At 36.3% G+C, this 21,037-nt stretch overlaps 1 protein-coding gene across 1 annotated transcript in view; it reads left to right on the plus strand.

The window, feature by feature from the left end:
• LOC120420318 (uncharacterized) overlaps positions 1-19,122 on the plus strand; it is a 101,951-nt gene extending 82,829 nt beyond the window's left edge. The window contains exon 4 of the mRNA XM_039583309.2: positions 10,277-19,122. Within this exon, the coding sequence (XP_039439243.1) occupies positions 10,277-13,719 (3,443 nt within the window). The 3' untranslated portion in view covers positions 13,720-19,122. The remainder of the gene's footprint in view (positions 1-10,276) is intronic.
• The last annotated feature ends 1,915 nt before the right edge of the window (positions 19,123-21,037 follow it).

Raw genomic sequence — 21,037 nt, forward strand, 5'->3', positions numbered from 1 at the left:
CTGGCCAAAAAGATCACATTTAATGCACTTTTGATCATAATTTGTATTTTGCGAGACCACTTCTCATCATTTTGTTGGCACACACAGTGACACACACGAGAATCCCTCAAACGCTTAATGAATATCGCCAAAATTAACTTTTCACTTTCGCTTACTTTTTCACGGCGCTTAAGATATGAAATTGCTTCCAACTACCGGCAACATGTTCTTTTGATCATTAGTAAGGCACTCACTTGAAGAATAATCCCGAAAAATGTAATAAATTAGCAAGCGCCATCAAAAAAACAAACGCGCCAAGTCGTTTGACGTTTCAATTTTCACTTTGCATTCCAAACGAAGGCTGAAGAAAACCGAGCGAGAGACGAAGGCAAAAAAGAACAAAGGCTGGCCGTCAACACCACCAGCAGCACAGCCAGCGATGCCAGGAAACTTTCCCTATAAATGCCACTTTTCGTGAGTGTTCGTTTGAACTGTCAGCGCAAATGGCAACACTCGACAGAGTGTTGGAAGAAAAAAGAACTAAGCCGATATTAGAAAAATGGGCGTGGCCCAATGCATTCGCCTCGATTAGAATACCCTTGGGAATTTTTTTTTGTTAAATGCTTGGTAAAGAAATAGAATAACTTTTAGTGAAAGTGAAAACAAACAGAAATGTTCACAAAAACTTGCTCTACTCGTTGGTGTACTTGGTTTTAGTAAAATTCAAGGGAGACTCTAGATTATCCAGCATCATTCAAACACGACCGCTTATTAGGATTAAAATGGGTAGATTTCCCCTACTTACTTTTCCTGTCATTCTTGAACGACGAAATAGCCTACTTTTCTGTACCAAAAATAACAGAATCGAATAGCAACACTTTTCAAAATAAATGCTGAAAAGTTCTACTTTTCAGCACTGAAATGGGTGCTGAAAAGTTGAACTTTTCAGCACTTGTTTCGAAAAGTAACACTTTTCAACATTTTTTTGATTTAAATGATTTATTGACAATGTACATGAAAATTTGACTTAAAATTTCACTCAATGGGTGTTTTTCAGAATTGCAAAAAATGTTGTATGGAACTCGTTGCAAAACTTGATTTTTTCAGCACTCGTCGTATTTATCCAACTCGGTGAACCTCGTTGGATAAATGTACGACTCGTGCTGAAAAAATCCTCTTTTTGCAACTTGTTGCATAAACTACTATTTTGCAATACCGTTGTGAAACTGTCAACTTTTCCTGTACTTCTGGAGAAACGAAACGGCCTACTTTTCCCTACCAAAAATAACAGAATGGAAAAATAAAACCTTTCAATACCAGTGCTGAAAAGTTCTACTTTTTTTTAGTACTGTCATGGGTGCTGAAAAGTGGAACTTTTCAACACAAGTATCGAAAAGTAACAATTTTCAATATATTTTTTTTTAAGCGGTGAAATTAACTTAACAAATAGATATTTAACACAAAATTATATTCAAAAAGCGTTTTTCGAAATTGCAAAAAATGCTGTTAGCAACTCGTTGCAAAACGTGATTTTTTTAGCACTCTTCGTATTTATTCAACTTGGTAAACGTCATTGGATAAATGTACGACTCGTGCTGAAAAAATCTTCTTTTTGCAACTTGTTCCATAAACTACTATTAACTTACATAACTGAACGGTGCACTTTATTGATTAATGTATTGAGTCGTTTTCGAATGAAAATTTCATTAAACATCTAAACATAATTTTGGAAATTAGTTTGACACTATCTTTTTTTTTCCAAAAAATATTTTTTCTCTTGGAATCATATTTTTGAATCTACAATTTTTTTTTCAACTCTAGCGCAACAAATGCCGTAAAAAAAATCGAAAATTTTCAAATCGTATTTTGGGAAATCAATTTTTAATAATAAAATGTAAAATAAAAAAAAAGAATTTTTCCTAGTGCCTATTTTTTCAGCCCTACAACTTTACCCAAGACGCCAAATCGTTCAAAAAATACCTTCTCCAAGTACAGATGACCGAAATTCAAAATCTCGAACAAAATCGGAATTCTTGAGAATTACTCCAATGATTGATCCAAATACTGCAAACTGCTTTGAATTTTATTAAAGTTGGGCCGCTCTATTTTTTGTAAAGTGTATAAGAAGAAGTCTTTAAAAAATAAGACGGAAACCTTAACAATATTAATTTTTCAAAGTCTATGTCGACCCTCTCCGAAACTAGCTCGATAAATCAGGGGGCAAGAAATATTTTTTCATAAATAAAATCAAATTATGAATTAAAATTTACGGATTAATATGCATTTTCCTGCGTTAAAAATCATTTTTAGCATAATTGAAAAAGTTGAAAAATATTTTAATTTAAAAAAATTAAAGTAAAGAAACGCACAAAGGATTCTTTTGTTGATCGAGTGGCCAAACTGTTATGATTTTTTTAAATAATGTTTTTGGCCATTTTTTCAGCAAAGAAAAAATATTTGTTAAACAACTTAAGCTAAGCCCGTGTGGATCAATCGGACCGCGCACTGGCTCACAATCCAGAGGTTGCTGGTTCGAATCCCGCGGCGGGCGCTCTAAAATTCTTTGTGTAAATATGGGTATTCGGCGCCGTCGCTCCGTGCCATACTCTAGTACACTTAGGAGCCCAGGGCGGCGAAGTCCTTTTAGTTAAAAAGGAAGACACTAGTGGTTGGTACTAGCAATGGTGGCCGACAGCTATAAAGTCAACTTCGTTCACTTAAGCTAAGCTGGGACCACCCTGATGGCCAAATAAAAAAAGTTGTTTGAAGCAAAAATCCTCGTAAAAAATGTTGAAAATCATTTTAAAATTTTGAGTTTAAATTTCATATTTTTAAATGAAACAACTAAAATTAACTAGACATTATCTTCACACTTTTAAGCTTTTTATTTTTTATTTAGAATAAGAATTTTAAAATAGAATTAAGTTTTGTAGAACAAAGCACTGCATATTTTTAGGGTTTTTTTTTCTGAAAGTGCAAATGTTTTTGAACCAAACTGCATCATTAACTCAAAAGAGATGAAATGCATTTGGGAAATTTTTGTGAATAGATGATTTATACCTATCACCGGATATAAAAATCATTTTTATTTCTAAAGTGTATAAATGTTAAAGAAAAAAATCGATAGCCAACTTTTCAAAGATATTTGGTTTTAGCCCTTGAATTTGGAGAGAAAAATTTTAAGGGGTACTAAAACATTTGTAAATTATTGCTAATGACTAATAGGCCGTTGCAAATATTTTTTGAAGTTTATGTCCCTCGACTCTGACCAAAGTCGAGGGGGGGGGGGGGCAAAAAAATAAAAAAAGTATAAAAATTGAAATTACGAGCCATGGTTTCAACATTTTAATGAAAAAGTGTTTTAAAATGCATTATACACCTGTTCATATGTTTTGCCATCATTAGTTTCCAAAATATCTAAGTATTGACGAAAATTTTATTTTTTGCGAAAAATAAAATTTTTGCGGTGCTCTTCATTGGAATTTCATAAAAATTCAAAACATTTTTAAACAAGAAAAATGCATTTTAAATTGTTTTCAGTTGATTAAACTTCTATTTTCATGGAAATTTTGAAGTTTTTTGGAATTTTTTTTTTGCCCCTTGATTTTTCAGACCAATTTTGAAGGGGGGGAGGGGCGACATAAACTTTGAAAAATATTTGCAACGGTCAAATAATTAAAAAAACAACTATCGAACAGTTTAATAATTTCATCATCTCTCGCTGGTGATGATGTCAATTTCTCAGAGCAGCGCGCACCATGTGCGTGCCACCGTCAATGAACGGTCCAGCTAATTGACCGTGTCTGCCATCGGCGCAGCCATCGTCTCTAACTCCGTCATCGCCCCATCTGACGTCGAAACGGTTATACCCCGTCCGGAAATGGTTCAAAGTCCCCTCCGGGCATCAGATCCCTTTTTTTTTCAGAGGAGGCACGCAAGAAAGCACACTCACAAAAGAAATTAGGTGGAACAATTTATTTGCTCTCTTTTTCGGGCGGGGTACCTTTTCTTATTCTTCTTCTTTTTTCGGGACACGTGGGACACGGCCACAACTCTTCACGTGGCGACCGCCACCGACCAAGAAGAAGCGGAAGAAAGTAATGAACCCTTTTCACGCAATTTTCGACGTCATTTGAATTGTTCTCTCTCAGCTGTGTGTTTGTGTGCGCCAAGGACCAACAAATGGTTTCTGGGGTCATAAATTTTGTCAGAAGCCCGGGAGCTCGACAAACCCCCCAACTCGACACCGACAGGAAGCAGGACGGGTTGTTGGCTTGTTGGATAGATGAATGGGTCCCCGGGAAGCGACTTCCGACCGCTGCTGCTGCGTTGAGTTGCTGTGTTGGGTCGTGTGGAGTCGTGTGGTCGCCAAGGATTCAACCGCAAATGGCACGACCGTGGAAGGCGAACCACTTGACGTCGGTCCCGGCTTGGAGCTTAGAGGGTGGTTCTCCAAGGTGAACCTCTCTTTAATCTTTTATCTATTTCTGATATAATTTCCTTCGAAATTTGTAAGTTTACAAATCAAAAATTAGAACTTTTCAGAAAAAAGAGTAATACTCTAAAAAAATACCCGTTTTCAAAACGACTTTTCACAAAAAAAACTTTTTAATGCGCAAAATTACCAATTTCAAAAATTCCCATTTGTGGGAAAAAATTGCCTTGTTAAAAAAATTGCAAAGTCTTTTTTTAAGCCAATTAAAATTATTATTTTTTGAAAAGTCGAATAAAAAATGAGTAAATTAGTTTTTTCAAGAGTGTAAATTATTTTTTCTTGAAAAGTCCTGGGCAATGTCTACAATTTTGCCGAAGACACCAAATTGATCTGAAAATCTGAAAATAATAATTTTTGAATATTTGAATAGCTTGTTTGTATGGACAGCTGCCAAAATTGTATGGAGACTGACTAGTAATGACGAACTGATTTGGTAATAGAAAAGGTACACACAAGTTTCATCCAAATCGAAGAATACAAGAATAGAATCTGCAAAAATTTCTCATTCTTGGGAGAATTTACCAATAGTAGTTTTCTGTTTATTTTTTTGTTCACGAGAAATTCTCTTAAAATTTCTGATTCCGTGATATTTTCATTTCTGTACAGGCGCACTAACCTCTTTTTTCGGAAGAGTTATTCTCTCGGTCTTGTATTGGGGGTGTAAATATTTTAAAATCTGTATCTCTGTATATCAATTTTTAATTTTTATCTTTACATAAAAAGTAAAATTTTGTGGAATATTTTTTTTGACTCAACAATTACAACTTTTATGCCACAGGGTTTTTATTCAAAATATTCAGAGATTTTTTAAAATTCATGATCTAACCAAAAATAAATTGAAAAATCATTTTGTTCGATGGAACGTTCCGTTTCATGGTCAAAGCCATTTGAGGGTTTACTCCAGGTAGTTTTTTTTTTTTTTTTTTTTTTTTGAATTAATACCCTGGTTGTCCATTTCTTAAATCTTTAATTTTCCAAATCCTCTACAATTTTCCTCTTGAAAATTTAAGAAAATTTATTTCTCGAAGGTTTTTTCAAATAAGCTTTAATTTATTGGCTAACGATTCTCGATAATCATAAATCCGATTTTCAATGTTCAAAACTAAAATCTAATCCCAGAATTTTAAAGTCAAGCCCATAAGGACTAGAGTTTTGTTTCGGGCAATTATTTGTCTCCAAATTTCAAAGTTTTAAAGGAAAATTGTAGAAAGTTTTCTTAGCTAGGTATTTCAAGAAAAATATTTTTTAAGTAGATATACATTAAAAATATTTCATGAATCAATAATTATACTTTTTTCCACTTATTAAAAACAAAAAAAAAATAAAATTGGATTTAAAAAATATTGAAATTGAATTTCAAATTGCCAAAATCATCCGTATTTTTAAAAGATATTTACTTTGATATTATTAATAAGATATTTTTCAACCCAGAATCTCAAACACCACATGTGTTATTCCGCTTGAGTCGTCCTCGAGCCGGAGGTTTCGCTCTGTTATAGATCCCGCAGCGCTTCCAAAGCCAAGGACATCGAACCTCCTAGGAAGAAACCTTTTCCCCTCCTCTTTCTTGAGCTCCTTTTCAAACAGTTCTGTGATGTCGTTCAGCAAACTGGAAGCTTTCCGTTCCTAGGTATGACTTCCTTCTTCTTAGTTTTCTCCTTCTTGCCTCACTGTAGACGACAAGTAATTAGAGATTCGAGCGGAATTTTTACACAGACGCAATAAATCACCTCCAGTGGAGTTTTGTGTTGTGTGTGTTTAGTCGTCGCTATTTGTTGTGAGAAGAAGACGACTTTGTGAAAGTCACGAAAAAGTTTGTTGATGAATTTATTTACGGGATTTCGTGCATTGTGCTTGGGGAGGAAATTTGGAAGGACAATGAAGCGTTTAGCTCAAGACTGATATTTTTATTAAAGAGATTATTAAATTTCATCATCAAAAAATCATCAAATCACGATTCTTACAGTGTCATTGCAAGCTAATTTATGAACCTGAAATTACTTTCCGAAACTAATGTCCTGGCATTCTTCAACCTACCAAAAGGACGGATTCTCACGGGCGTTAAATTTGTAGGTGGTCCCGGGCGATGATGGTTCGGATCACGCAACAGCTTGAGCCCGCCATAAATCCAACTATAGAGTCGGCTACAAACTAGTCAACGCGGAACCATTTGTTCCAGCAACAAAAAAGAAAGAAAGAAGGGCCCCCCAAATTAGGCATCATCAGGTTGAACCGCGCTCGTGTGACGAATAGTAATGACCCCGTATTTTTCAAGTTGAACCTCCCGCTTTCCTCGCCGATACTAGGCCCATGGCGTCATTTACTTGTCAGAAAATAGATTTTCCCAAACTCACGGTCTATTGAACGGGAGGACGACGATTCTGGCGGAAATTGATGAAGTTTTTGTTGCATGAGGACTCATTTATCAACGGATGGATGTCGTCGAGTGTGTAGAATTTTTGGGGTTTTCCTTTCTGCTATAGGACAATGAGTGGAATTGTGTTAGTTGGGTTTTCTGTTTGGTGGTATAAACTCATAAATCACAGATTTTTGGAATACTAATAGCAAGCAAAAATTTCATGTAGTTTTGAGTATTTCTTCTGACCCTTTATGATATGTTTAATAAAGAAATTGAACTTGTATTTTTGTTCTTTAAAATTTTAAACAAATGCTTGATTTGAAATTTTAAGTAAATTTAGAAGTATGTCTTATAATATTGTTTAGACTTATGGTATGCTGATGCAGATTATCTCAGTCCCGGGCATTTGGTGGCGTTAGCCCTCGCGCTGCTTCCAATGACCCATTTGAGAATGGCAGAGAGCTTGATGGCCAAATTTCGAGGTCGTTGGGCTTTTTTTGTCTCTGCTTAAACATACTTTTGTCAAATTTTGTCGTTTTCGAACTATTTTAAGGCGTATTTTTTTTAATGTTTTTTTTTTTATTCTATTGTTATGGAAAAAATAGATTATTTAAACATTATTCTTTTTTTACATCTAAATTTTTGGTGCCGCCTAGAAATTATGTAGCATTTACTGAACTTAGATTTTATGAGGATCCATATAATATGGTTGGATTTTCATTTAAAAATATGCCACGTTGAAATAATTTTAATACTCTACAACCCAACCCCGCCTGTAAGCAGGCTTCGATCTAAAAAATCGCCAAAAACATTTTTTTTTCAACCAATTTTCGATCTTCAAAAAGCATTGAAAGAAGAACTATTAAAATTAAAGATAATTTACTGTTTGGAAGTGTGACTTGTTTCATGTGACTTTGCCAATGTTTTCAAAATGATTTTTTTTTGGGTCAACTCTGTTTTTCGCTAGTATTTTCTATTTTATATGTAAAAATAAGTATTTCTTTAAGTATTTTTAAACAATTTAAATGATAATGGTTTTAGTCTAAAGTAAAAAATGTAAAAAACATGCAAAAAATTGAAAAAGTGGCTGTAAAAACATGAAAAAACTAAATAGACAAATGGTAATGATATGAGGCGGTATTATTAGTCAAATAATATCAGAAACAAACATAAACTAAACAAGATAAATGTAAATAAAAAATACTATAAATGAAATAAGAAAAACATAAAACAAGAAAAGTAAAGTTTTTCGTAGAATAAAAGTTGCTCAAAACTACCTCCTGAACACGGGAAAAATAAAAAATCAAAAAAACAAATTGTTGGCTGTAGAGAGTTAAATTTTTAAGGGATAAAATATTTTTAAAATGTTAAGTCATTTGTGGATGGCACCTTGTTTAAAATGAAAAATGAAAACGTTTGAAATTTTTTCCAATGGTTTTTCATTAAATTTCTGTTAAAAATGCAAATTTCTTGGTAAACAAATTTAAGTGAATAAAACTTGTTCTTCAAAATTACTTCTACATTTCAATATACTTGAAAAAATACGATGACAAATTAAAATAAAAACATGACAATTATGCCTATTCAATTTGCAGTTTAGTCTTTTCCTACCAATTTTTAACCAATCAAACTGAGCTCAAATAAAAGGGAAGTCCCTTTATTGATTCTTGACTTAAGTTGTTTTATAATAAAATGTTGTTGGTTTCGATTACCGTCTTCAAGGGTGACAAATTTCTGCATTTTTGTATGACCCAATCTCACAATTAAAATAATAATAACAATAATTCTAAACACGTTAATCTTATAACTTAGTCATTGATATATTTTTTTGATGGTTTTTGTTTTTCCAACATCAAAATTAAATAAAAAATAATCTTGAAAATGATATTTCTGTTCAAATACCAGTTCAAACTAGTAGGAACACTCATGAACAGTCAAAACTAACATTTCAAAAGGGCGCAATATTGGATTTTTTACCCTTTTGAAATGTAAGTCTTGAATTTAAAGTTTTCATTATATTTTTTTCGAAGAGATCAGAAACTTCAACAAATGTTTCATTTTAACATTGAAAATTGGACTTTTAATTGCTTAGATATTTTCAAAAGAAAATGAGGTAAATTTTGGCAAGACTAAAAAATCTTCAATTTTCGAAAAAAAAACTTTTTTTTCTTTAATCCGCTGGCTGAAAAATCGAAAAAAATATTTTCAGAAATGGAAATTTTCTAGTTAACCTCAAACTTAAAGTGCCTATATCTTGAAAACTGTGCACTAAATGGAATTTTCTGTAAAGTCGTTTACGTAGTACGTAGTTTTACGTTCTTCATTTATTACTATACTATGCTTTTTTTCGCAAAATTATATTTTTTAGAAACATCATAGCTCGGCGGAAAAAATGTGATCCGTACATCTAAGCAAAAAAGTTACGGGGTTTACATATAAAACATATAAAAAAAGAATAACGGATTTTGTGAAATTGGGTCCTAAAATTAAGCTTAGATTGCTGATATTAATTTTTACAGCGATAAAGCTTATTTTTCTGAGTACATTGACCCTTTGTACGACCACAAAGAGTTTAAAATGGATTATTAAATCAATTTTGAAAAATTAACCTTGCGGTCCTTCTTGACAGAAAAGTTCCTACTTGACAGCTCGTTCCAAGGGGACCCTAGTTGATCCATCGAAAAAATGTTGTCTTGTAAATTTTTTTTGCATTAAAAAAATGGGTTTTAATCGTGTTATTTACCGTTGTACATAAAAATTGACATATGGCTTAAGTACCCAATTGAGTTTTTGTGAAGAAAGTTATTTTAAAAAATCGGTTATTTTTCCGGATGTCTATTTCTTAATAATTTTCATCAACACCAACTCAAAACAACTTTCCCGATTCGATTAGTAAATTCTTGCAAAAGATAAAGAATTACTAATATTAAAGGTATACTTTTTGAAATTTAAAAGAATTCTATTTAAAATTCAACATCTAATATTCAAAAAACTCTTGAAAATTTACTGTATTCCAGGACCAAAAAGACAATCTTTTTTCCCTGCAATTGTAAAACCCAAGAATCTAAAATAATTCCAAATTATAGGTTATAGACATCTTGCATAAAAAAATAAGCTTTGTTAACCCTCACTCCAGAGCTCCACTCATTTTTAAGTTCAAAATGCAATATCTTGACGACCAGACAATTTTTCAACCTGATTCAACCTGTACTACTTTATATTGAATGTTATCTACCAGCATTTCAAATTTCTTTTCTTTTGGTCAAACCAGTGATTAGATATAAGCAAAAACAATTAAAAATCTCGATTTGTTGTGGGCTAGAAGGGGTTAATGCTACAAGCATAACCATCTTCACAAAGAACTGTTTACACAAGAATAAGTCATTTTATATCAATCAATTCTAACCTATTTTTTTCTCTACTCTCTCCCCCTTCCTTCACAGGCCACCCCAAGAAGGGCTTCCCCACGAACCCAATGTTCCCGGGGGACATCCCGTCATACTCCCCACCATCTCGCGCCTTCTTCACCCCACCACTGCCCCGCAACTACACGAACCCGTTCGCGGACAAACCGACGCTGCGCGGAACCAACAGCGACAGCACCATCATCAACACGAACACGTACGTGAACCGGCGCCCACTGCCACCGCCCTCGCTGATGCCGGGCCACGAGAGGATCCCGATTCGGCCGGATTTGAACGGGAGTGGGGCGCCTGCGGCGCCGAAAGTTGAGGAACCGGTGCTGGTGACCGGGCCGGCGAGTTCGAGTCAGAGTATTGAGGCGCAGCGGAGGAAGCCGTTGAACACGCCGAGCGAGAAGAGTAACAAGCTGGAGGGGGGTAAGAGTTACGGGGTGGATAGTAAGTTCATGCTGGACGGGGGCGGGAACTCGAGTGCGATCCTGCCGAACGGGATGCACTTTCCGTCGATCTCGCGGATATTGAGTGGGAGCAACGGGCGGACGCAGACGATTCCGGATGTGCTGCTGAGGTCGGTGACGTCGGCGCCGAGGCCGAACCAGCCGACGTTTGATTTGAATGCGGGAGGGTTGCCGGCGGTGACTTCGTTGAGTAATGCTAAGAACTTGAACAAGGGTGAGGGGGATGAGGATGGGGATGGGTTCGAGGGTGGGAATGAGAACAGTGGGAGTAGGGATGAGGGGGAGGAGGAGGATGATGATGATGATGGGGGTGGGGATGACGAGGAAGATGTTGTGGGGGAGAAGATTGACGGGAGCTTTTATTCGACGGCGAGTGTGGCGACGAGTACGGTGAGTTCGGCTGGTGGGCATCCCGCGTCGTCTTCTTCGCCGATCACGCAGAAGATGCCGAATTTGAACTTGAAGTCGGTGATGATCAAGGCTAACGCGAGTGGGGAGGAGGTTGGTGGTGGGTATGGGAATGATCGTAACTTTGCGACGGATATTGAGGACATTAGCACGTGGACGATCGCGTGGAACATTCACGTGTATTTGTCGGCGATCTTGTTTACGATCCTCGCGGTTTACTCGATCTTCAAGATCATCTTCTACGACAAGTTGACGCACCTGTTCTCGCAGTCGTACTTTATCAGCATTCATCTGATCTTGATCATCATCTGCCTGTTGAGGATCTTCTATCTGTGCTACGACGCGTACAACATCCACTTCAGCTTTAACCTCTTCACCTCGGAACTGTTGTTAAACCTCCCGCTAACCTTCCTCACGACGACCTTCGCGATCCTGATCCTGTTCCTGCTGCTCCGATCGATCAACCACAAAACCAACCGCTACAGTTCCATCCTCCGTCCGCTCACGATCATGATCGGATCGGGAGTTCACGTGGGACTGTGCGTAACGCTGCACCTGGTTGAGTCGTACGAGACCCAGCAGTTCTACCACAAGCAGACGCAGCTGTTGTCTCGCGGCGGCGCCGCCGGTCACGGCCCCACCAACATCCAGATCCCACCGCGCGTGCTCTCCCTGATCTGCCAGATCATCTACATCTTCATCTGCCTGTCGCTTGGCATCCTGTACCTGTACATGTACCGACTGCTCAAGCGGATCCTGCACAAGTCCCAGAACTACATCCACGGGTACAACAATCTGAGCTACGCGATCCACATCACGATCGCGACGGCGCTGCTGTTCATCCTGTTGGCGGCGTTGCAGATCTACGGCGCGATCAGCATCAGCTCGCAGACCAAGGTCAAGCTGTCGCCGGCGAACATGAACGATGCGGCGGCGGCGAAGAAGACGCTGTGGGCGAGCCACATCGAGATCGATTGGTTCCAGTGGGGTTATCAGTTCAGCTTGCGGTTCATCGAGATCGTGATCATTGCGCTGCTGTCGTGGGTGACGGGCTTGAAGACGGGGACGTCGAAGGGAGTGCCGCGGGAGAAGGACATGGAGCAGCCGAATGCCAGTGGTTTTGCGCTGTTCCCGTGTACGAGTAGTTCGAGTCAGGAGAACTTTGAGACGGACTACCCGGCGGTTTGTAACGCGAACACGAATCTGCACACTTATACGCTGAGGACCGGCAAGCCGATCTACGACGATAACTTTGCGTTGAACTCGCTGAACTTGGAGCAGAACTCGGCGCAGGATCTGCAGCCGAACGACTTCCAGCGGTCGATCGAGACGAACAGTATGAGGTCGAGCTCGCACAACTACAGCAACAACTACAACGGAAGTCAGCAGGCGGATCAGCACGACGACTTTATCAACGATGGCGAGCAGATGCCGGACCACTACGAGAACCCGAACTTTGAGCTTAAGCACCACCATCGGGGAGAACCCCCGGGTGGAGGTCCGCAGTACCACGACATCATGGACAACTGCTACTCGGAACCGATCAACGCACCTCCGTACGACACCAAGAGTCTACGCGGAAACCCCGGTCCACCTCCCCCTCAACCGATCCACTCGCAGCAAAACTCGCGCAACTACGACTTCCAGAACTTTGAGCGACCCTCGTTCGACCAGGCCGCCTCCTCGCAGTCAATTTCCCGCGGCGAGTTCCGCGCCTCCAAGAACCTCAAAACGCTCAAGTCCGGCCAGGCCGCGGCCGCCGCTGCCGCAGGCGGCTACGACGGCGCCAACACGATGGGCCACCACCACTACAACCACTTCAACAACTACAACGACTCGTTCGAGCGGCGGATCGGCGTCCGCAAGTCCGGCACGCTCAACAACATCGGCCACTTTAACCAGCACGGCGGCGGCTCCGGTCGGAACAACAACAACTCCACCTCCTCCGCCTCCTCGTCCGCTTCGTCCAACAATCGTGCAATCGCGGCGCAACAGGCCGCCGGGCGACCCCCTCGCGGTGGCGGCCATCTCAACGGTGCTCAAACGCTAGGCGCGGGTCGCGCCGATCACCACCACCATCACCATCACCACCCGCAAGCCGCGCCCCGGAATCTGCCCCCGAGCGAGTTCCCCGTCCACCCGGGCAGCTTCAACGATCGGCTCGCCAACGGCGGCGGCTCCCAGGACGGCATCAACAACTTTGACGACAACAGCAGCAGCGCCGCCAGCGGCGCCGGCAACTACTACCACAGCAAGAAGCGCTCGCGCGAGTCGTCCAGCTCGAGCTACACCGGCTTCAACGGCAATGGCGCCCCCGGTCTAGAACATGGAGTGCCGAACGACGCCGGAAGTTCGTCGCCGACGGCGTCCGGCTCGAACGTGCCGATTAACGGGCTCGGAGGAAGTAGTTCCGGAAGCAGCAGCGGAGTCCTGCCCGGCAAGATGGGACCTCCCCCGCAGCAGCAAACTAATGGTGATAACTCGTCGATGCTGGTCGCCGAGCAAGGTTTCGTGCGGTTCCGGGCGCTGGAAGAGCCCGCGCTCGGGTCCCAGCGGACCGCCCTTAGGGATAAGAACAAGCTATTTATGAATTCTTAGAGTTTAGCGCCGTCGAGTCAGTAGAGAGGCGGTCTCCTCCTTCGTTTCTTCGTTTTTTTCGCTCTATTTGAAGTTGGTAATCGTCGTCGCAGCTATGAAAGCGTTTCTTGGGTACCGACCCCCACCTCCCCCTCCCCCCATTTCTCTCGTTTTATGGTTGGATTAAATCATTGTGTAAATAGTTGACGCGAACGAACGCGCGTGTGTCGGGGGTGTGGGAACGAAACAATTCAGTCACAAGTGATCAATTTATTATACTAATAAAACAAAAAAGTATATAGATGAAAAACAAAATGGCGCGAAATGCTACGATTTTAGTACGTAAGGCTGAAAAAAAACTGATGACATTTAAATAGTTGTGTATAAAGCTCTAAATTTAAAAAACTCTCAAGTCGTGAACAGAAAAAAAATAAACCAGGATTAAGAGGAAGTCATGTCGCATCTTCGCATTTGTTCGTTGTAAATTATTGTTCTTTTTCGCCCCTTTTTCCGCAAACTCGATAAATCGAAACACAGTGTACAGTTAAACACACACTTAAAAACACAAACATTCACACACAAACAAGGGATATAAAAACAAAAGTTTTCGCCTTTCCTCCTCCTCCTGTTCCCCTTTTTGTCCATCATCAAACCTCTATTTCGAGTGTGTTTCCGCTTTTGAAAAACTTGTGCAAATAATAAAAAAAACTAAATGTGTAAAAAAGAAGCACTTTACCTGTTATCAACTTCCTCCCTTCTACCCTCCCTGCAAGTTTAAGGGTGTTACGAGACAAAATTGATTATGGCTGAAATGATTTTTAAAATAACTCAACAGCCTTGTTGGATCGAAGCATGCGGTGACCGTAAGGTTTCAAAATATATATTTTTGCAATTCCGTCGTGAAACTACTTACTTTTCCTGTCATTCTTGAACGACGAAAAAGCCTACTTTTCTGTACCAAAAATAACAGAATCGAATAGCAACACTTTTCAAAATAAATGCTGAAAAGTTCTACTTTTCAGCACTGAAATGGGTGCTGAAAAGTTGAACTTTTCAGCACTTGTTTCGAAAAGTAACACTTTTCAACATTTTTTTGATTTAAACGATTTATTGACAAAATACATGAAAATTCGACGTAAAATTTCACTCAATGGGTGTTTTTCGAAATTGCAAAAAATGTTGTATGGAACTCGTTGCAAAACTTGATTTTTTCAGCACTCGTCGTATTTATCCAACTCGGTGAACCTCGTTGGATAAATGTACGACTCGTGCTGAAAAAATCCTCTTTTTGCAACTTGTTGCATAAACTACTATTTTTATTTATTGAAGGTTTTTTTTTCGGCTCATGCGAGCTGTTGACAGAAAATTACATTACATTATTATCATTAAAAAATTGTTTATTACAAAACTATAGCTTTTTCGATCATTTTTAACAAAATTGAGGAATTTTCTGAACAAAACTAAAACATTACTTTTCAAATGATTTTCATTCTTGAATTGATTAAAATTACCAAAAGTAGTGTACTTAAGGAGTAAATTGCGAATCAAAAAAACTCTTACTTCGATTTCAAGTGTTTTTTTTTCTCTTCATTATTTACATTGTACTCGGAAAATACAAAACAAATAATAACTTAAAAATTACTTGAAAAAATTAACATCAATTGTTTAATATGCTTTTGAGTTAATATATTTGTTCAGCATTGTTATCGATATAATTAACGTTATTTATCGATTCGTGGTCGGTGATAAATTTTGGCAGATCAAGTGTCGCAAATTTTGGTGCATTTTGTAGAAAATTTAACAGTTTTCATGATCTGAAGTATGGATGGATTTGTGGCAACAAAAAGTAAACAAAATCCCAAAAAATCACAAATGTTGTTTTTTTGAGACTAGGATTCCAATATAAGTATAAAATTTTGTAAATTTTGAATATATTTTAGTTATTAAAAAAAATTCTTTGAAAAAAAATATTCCCAAAACCTTACTAAAATTTTCAGTTATTTCAACAAATTATGTTTTTGATCACACACTTTTATGTTGCTGGAATGTTTTTTTTTTTCTTTTTTTTGTAAAAAAATGTGTAAGGCTACTAATCTGCTTGTTATGAAAATTCTTACAAATTTTAATTTGGCCCAAATTAAAATTTTCAACATTTTTAAATAAACAAAGGTATTTGTAAAAATGTTTTGTAAACAAATTTTGAACAATGCTGATTTTCTAATTTTTAAGTGCTTAAAACTTTCTAAAATTTAGTTCCCTCAAGATGTCTTAAAAAAATCAGGGGCAAAAAAATACATTGCCGGAAATTATAAATTTCATGAAAAAACTTGCACAACTGATTTAAACTTTTGAAATAGATTGTACTTTTTTTTGTATTTTTAATCAAATAGGGAAAATTTTGAATTTTGGGGCCACAGATTGGAAAAAGACATAACAATAAAGAAAAAAAATGTTTTTTTATAAACTTATTGCCTTTTTCCTAATTTTTGATAAGAGCGTAACTGTATTATTTTAAGGCGTATTGTGATACTTTTTGCATTAAAATTTTAACAGTTGGGCCTGAAATTTGCAGTTTATTTTTTTAAATAAAATTTGCACCCAGCCAGAAACTCTTCTTCGATAAAAAAAAATGTATTTTTGTTCTAAAATTTCAATGTAAACCATTTGTAAACTAATATTTTGCAAAAAAAGAGTGAAAATAAATTATTTATTTAACTGACATTCAGTTCTTACTTATGAAAAGTTAAGGAGGTGTTAGACTATGACAAACAAACAAACTCGCACTTTTTGTATTTGACAGATTGCCAAACTCGCAAACTTGTTTGAGACAAACTCACAATGAAATCACAATGTATGCAGGCCGACGTTTCTGTAATCAAATACAGGCAAACTGTCGATAAGTGCGAGCTTGTTTGTTTGTTTGTCACAGTCTAATACCTCCTTAATAATATTACCTAGTTTTTTTTTTTTTAATTTTTGCTGATGAAAAAAATAATCGTTTTTCAATCTCAACATTTTTAAATTACCATATTAATTGTTGCAACATAACAAAAACTTGATAAGAAATGCTATAAATCTCGACCAAATTATTTTTTTCATTGATGTTTTTGTTCCATTTTCAAGATCATTTTTTTTACTTTGTAGGAGCTGACAAAGCAATACATAGTTGGCATGAAATTAATTAAATATGCTGATTTTCAGAAAAGTGATAAAAAAACAAATTTCGCGACAAATGATACCGGATTTTTTTTATATTTTATTTCCATTTTTTTATTTTTTTTTATTTTATTTTTTTATTTCCAATAAATGCAACTAAAAGGGTTATTCGAACCTGTTTGACATGCACAGAAAAAAAAACTAGTGAAATACTGGGAAATACTCAAATGTCATTTTTCTTCAATTGCGAAAATCTGCCTTACCTTATTTTATCTGAGAACCATGGCAAACTGCCATTTTCAAGTTGCAAACGTCAAACCAACTTTCACCATGCACGCTTTTCTTTATCGATGTCGCCTAGCATCTCTCTATCTGTCAGACACGAGCATCCCGAGCAGAAAAGAAACTTTTTAAAATGTTTCTTTTTTAATTATATTTAATTTTTGAAGTTTCACAAATCATTTTCATGTTTTTTAGATGTTGATTTTTTTTATATTTTATATTTATGCTAATTTTTGATATTTTTTGAAGATTTAAAAAAATTGTCTGTGTTTCTTTCTCCAACGTTATTTCCATAAGTTTTAAAGCCATAACTAATTTTGTCTCACAACACCTTTAATCCTTCAATTCCCTACAAAACAAGCCAACAAGCCGAAACGCGCCGTCTATTAAAAATAGACGAAAAAGAGAGAAGGAAAGTGTTTCACACACACTGAAACGAACTGCAATTAGCCGTTTGCCCCTCAACCTCCCACCCCTTTAACCACGGTGTTATTAAGAGATGAATAAAACAAACAGAGTTAAAAAAACAGATACAATGCAACCAATTGTGATGATTTAATCCGTCGTTTCTCTTTACCACACACACAAACACACACACTGAAAAAAGAAGCATCCGCAAAAATAGTACGTTAATAAATGAAATAAGCCCTGCGCAGTGGTCATCGTTTTGTCGTGTCGCTGTCGATGTTTAGTCGAATAAGAGAGAGAAAGTAAAATCCCCGCAAACCGAAAAAAAACACTGAGAAAAATAGCCACACTGAGAAAAAAGAGGTAAACAAATAAATGAAACAAAACAGATGATTTCGTGTTACAAGTATTGAATCGATGTGTTTTTTTTTATTAGAGTGTAAACGAAATATTTTAAACATGCAAATCTTGTGTATATTTACAATTTGTTGGTTTTAAGTTTCCGAGCATTTTTTTTAGACTTTCCAACAACCGCGCACGGTGGGTTCGCGCGAGCCCGTTAGCCGACGAAAGTTTTGCAAACAAAGACTGAAATTTGAGACCGAAATCCCTGCAAAAATCGTATTCGTTGGCAATTTCAAATTAGAGAAGAATCACGTATTAGTCTTGTGCCATAGAAGATGTTTTAGTTCGCACAAATCAGCTCAAACTTGTTTTTAATTTTAACTTCACAGATTAAACGCGATCGGACCCACTGTGCGAAAGGTTGACCTCTTAACTTTGCATTTAACTTTACTTCTCAAACTTTCACCAACTTACGAAATCGTGTGCAGCTTTGCGAAACGAATATTATAAAAAGGCTAGTCTCTATTGTTTATTTAATGTTTTTTGTTAGAAATTCCATCCACACACACTCACAAACACTCACTCGCATACGAACCTAATTGCGTCCTTTTTGTTTCCTAAAGAAATCTATTAAAAGCAAAACTAAACTGAAAAAAAATCATCTCATTGAAATCGACTCTTGCCGCAGCAGTTTACTAATTAGAAGATCGAACTAATACTACTTAAGCAAAACGTCAGACAAACACACACACACACACACACACACACTTGTAAGAAGCATCACGTCCCATTTGCAAAACAAACAAACAAAAAACTGTTCAAAATATTACAACAATGAAAAACTCTAGTAAATAAATCGTGAAAATTTCTCTCTTCTCTAAACAAAACAAACAAAAACACGCGCCATCGTCGCCATTCATTCTTTCCGTTCGAAAATCTTTTACCAAAAAAAACAAACAATTAAAACATGGAAAATATCGCAAAAAATCACACTCACACACACGCAAAACAGTCCTCTTGTACATTTTATCCTCCTGTGAAAAAAAAGCAAACAAACTTGTGTAAAACAGAAAACTTTAAAAATATCGAAAAAAGGAAACGCTGACGAAAGCACGAGCTGATCGAAACTCGTACATTAAATTAGTAAATATTAAGTCAGAAACTGCGAAGAAGAAAAAAACTGAACAAATGAAAATATAATGAAATTATAAATATTTAATAAAAACAAACAAATCTGTTGTAAAAAGTCACTCAAATCCCTATCCGCATCTCTCGCCTCCCCTCTTTTTCCATTATAAAATATTTACCTTAAAAACAAAAAAAAAATGATACCGGTTTATTTCCTTTTGCATCTTCTTCTCAAGGAAACAAATGAAAATGAAAAGAAAAATAATTCAAAAAAAATGATAACGTAACACAGAAACATACAAGGAAGCCGACAACATGAAGAAGATGAAGATAGTGAACAAGAACCTTTTTAGCCAGTAAGTTATTGAAAAGAATGATGAAAACAAATAAAAATCACCGAAAAGAAGAAGAAAAAAACAATGTGAACAAGTGAGAATCGTGCGGCAGTAAAACAAAAAAATATTATTTTATATATATTATATAAATAATATTCTCTATAAATACTGAAGAAGAAGAAAAAGAAAGCCGGAAGAAAGAAACAGAAAAAAAACAAAACCCTATGTAATTGCAAATAATTGAAAAAGTATATACTCAGTAAAATAAAAAGTGAAAAATCTGAAAACTGAACTGTTTTTAGCGCAAGAAAAAGTTGAGAAATTCCCTGGTTTACTTTTGTTGTTTTCCCTTGGTTGTCTAAGTCAAAAATTATTGCTTTGTTGAATTCATGTACGTTAGGGGGCCCAGAAAAAATGGCCCAGTGCTCCACAAGCAAAATTAAGTTTTTGTGGGTTATTTTAAGCATTTGTATTAGATTTGCGATTTGATTTGTGCGAATTTTGAAGGTGTTTGGCGAAGATTATCCCATTGATATTCGAGGCTAAAGAAGGTGAAAAAAATTATGACTTTTTCAAATCGCTAATTACAAATTCGACAAATTTGTAAACAATTTCCTATGAGAATCTTACTCACCTTTTAATAAAGACGTAAAAACATTCTAAAAAACTACATTTCAAATAAAAAATTAAAAAATATTGTGCAATATTGTCATTGGGGTAAAATTTACATCTTTTTTGTTGTAATCCACGTTTTATACACTTTTTCTTATAAAACTTACATAACAAAAGAGACACATTCTTATTTTCAACCTTTCATATTTACGTAGCAGTTGTTGGACACATTTTAATGCCATTGAAAAGAACCAAATTTTTTTAACAGTTTTTGATAATTTTGCTAAATTTTGATTTTTTTTATAAGGCCGTTGCAAATATTTTCCCCCCCCTTTCAAAGCCGGGCAGAAAAATCAGGTGGCAAAAAAATATTTTTTTCAAAAAACATCAAAATTTCAATGGAAATAGAAGGCTTTTAAACTGAGCACAATCTAAAATGTATTTTTCTGCATTGATAATCATATTCAGCATGTTTGGGCTCGTTTAAAAATAATTTGAACTTTTATGAAATTACAAATTAAAAATAATAAAATATAAATATTGAAATAACATTTGCACAAAAACAGGTTTTAAAATGCGTTTTACACTAGTTCAGTTGATTTGCAATCATTTGTTAAAAAAAATTAAGATTTTTCGAAAACAAAAAAAAGATGCGAAAAAATCATTTTTGATAATAAGCATCGAAAATTTTCAAAAATTCTAGAGATTATTAAATCATAAAAATTTTGAAGCTTTTTGAAAAAAAAAAAAATTTGCCTCCTGATTTTTTTGCCATCTTTCAAGGGGGGGAGACAAAAACTTTAAATTAAATTTGTACCAGCCTTATTGCAGATTCGAAAAATTCATTAAAATTCCAATAAATTGAAATGTCCCAATTTTTTTACAGTTCAGTAACAGAAAATAGCGGAATTTTTGAAACTATTTTTTTTCTGATGAAAAAATACGTTTTTATCGGAAATCTTAGCACGCCATCAAATAGTGTGTCCAATTTCACATAATAGTCCCGTTGACACCAATTGTCCATTACTTAGAAAATATCCAAAAAGCTTTGCATTTTGTGTATCTGTACACTA

This window comes from Culex pipiens, chromosome 2 (assembly GCF_016801865.2).
Source record: "Culex pipiens pallens isolate TS chromosome 2, TS_CPP_V2, whole genome shotgun sequence".
NCBI lineage: Eukaryota > Metazoa > Arthropoda > Insecta > Diptera > Culicidae > Culex > Culex pipiens.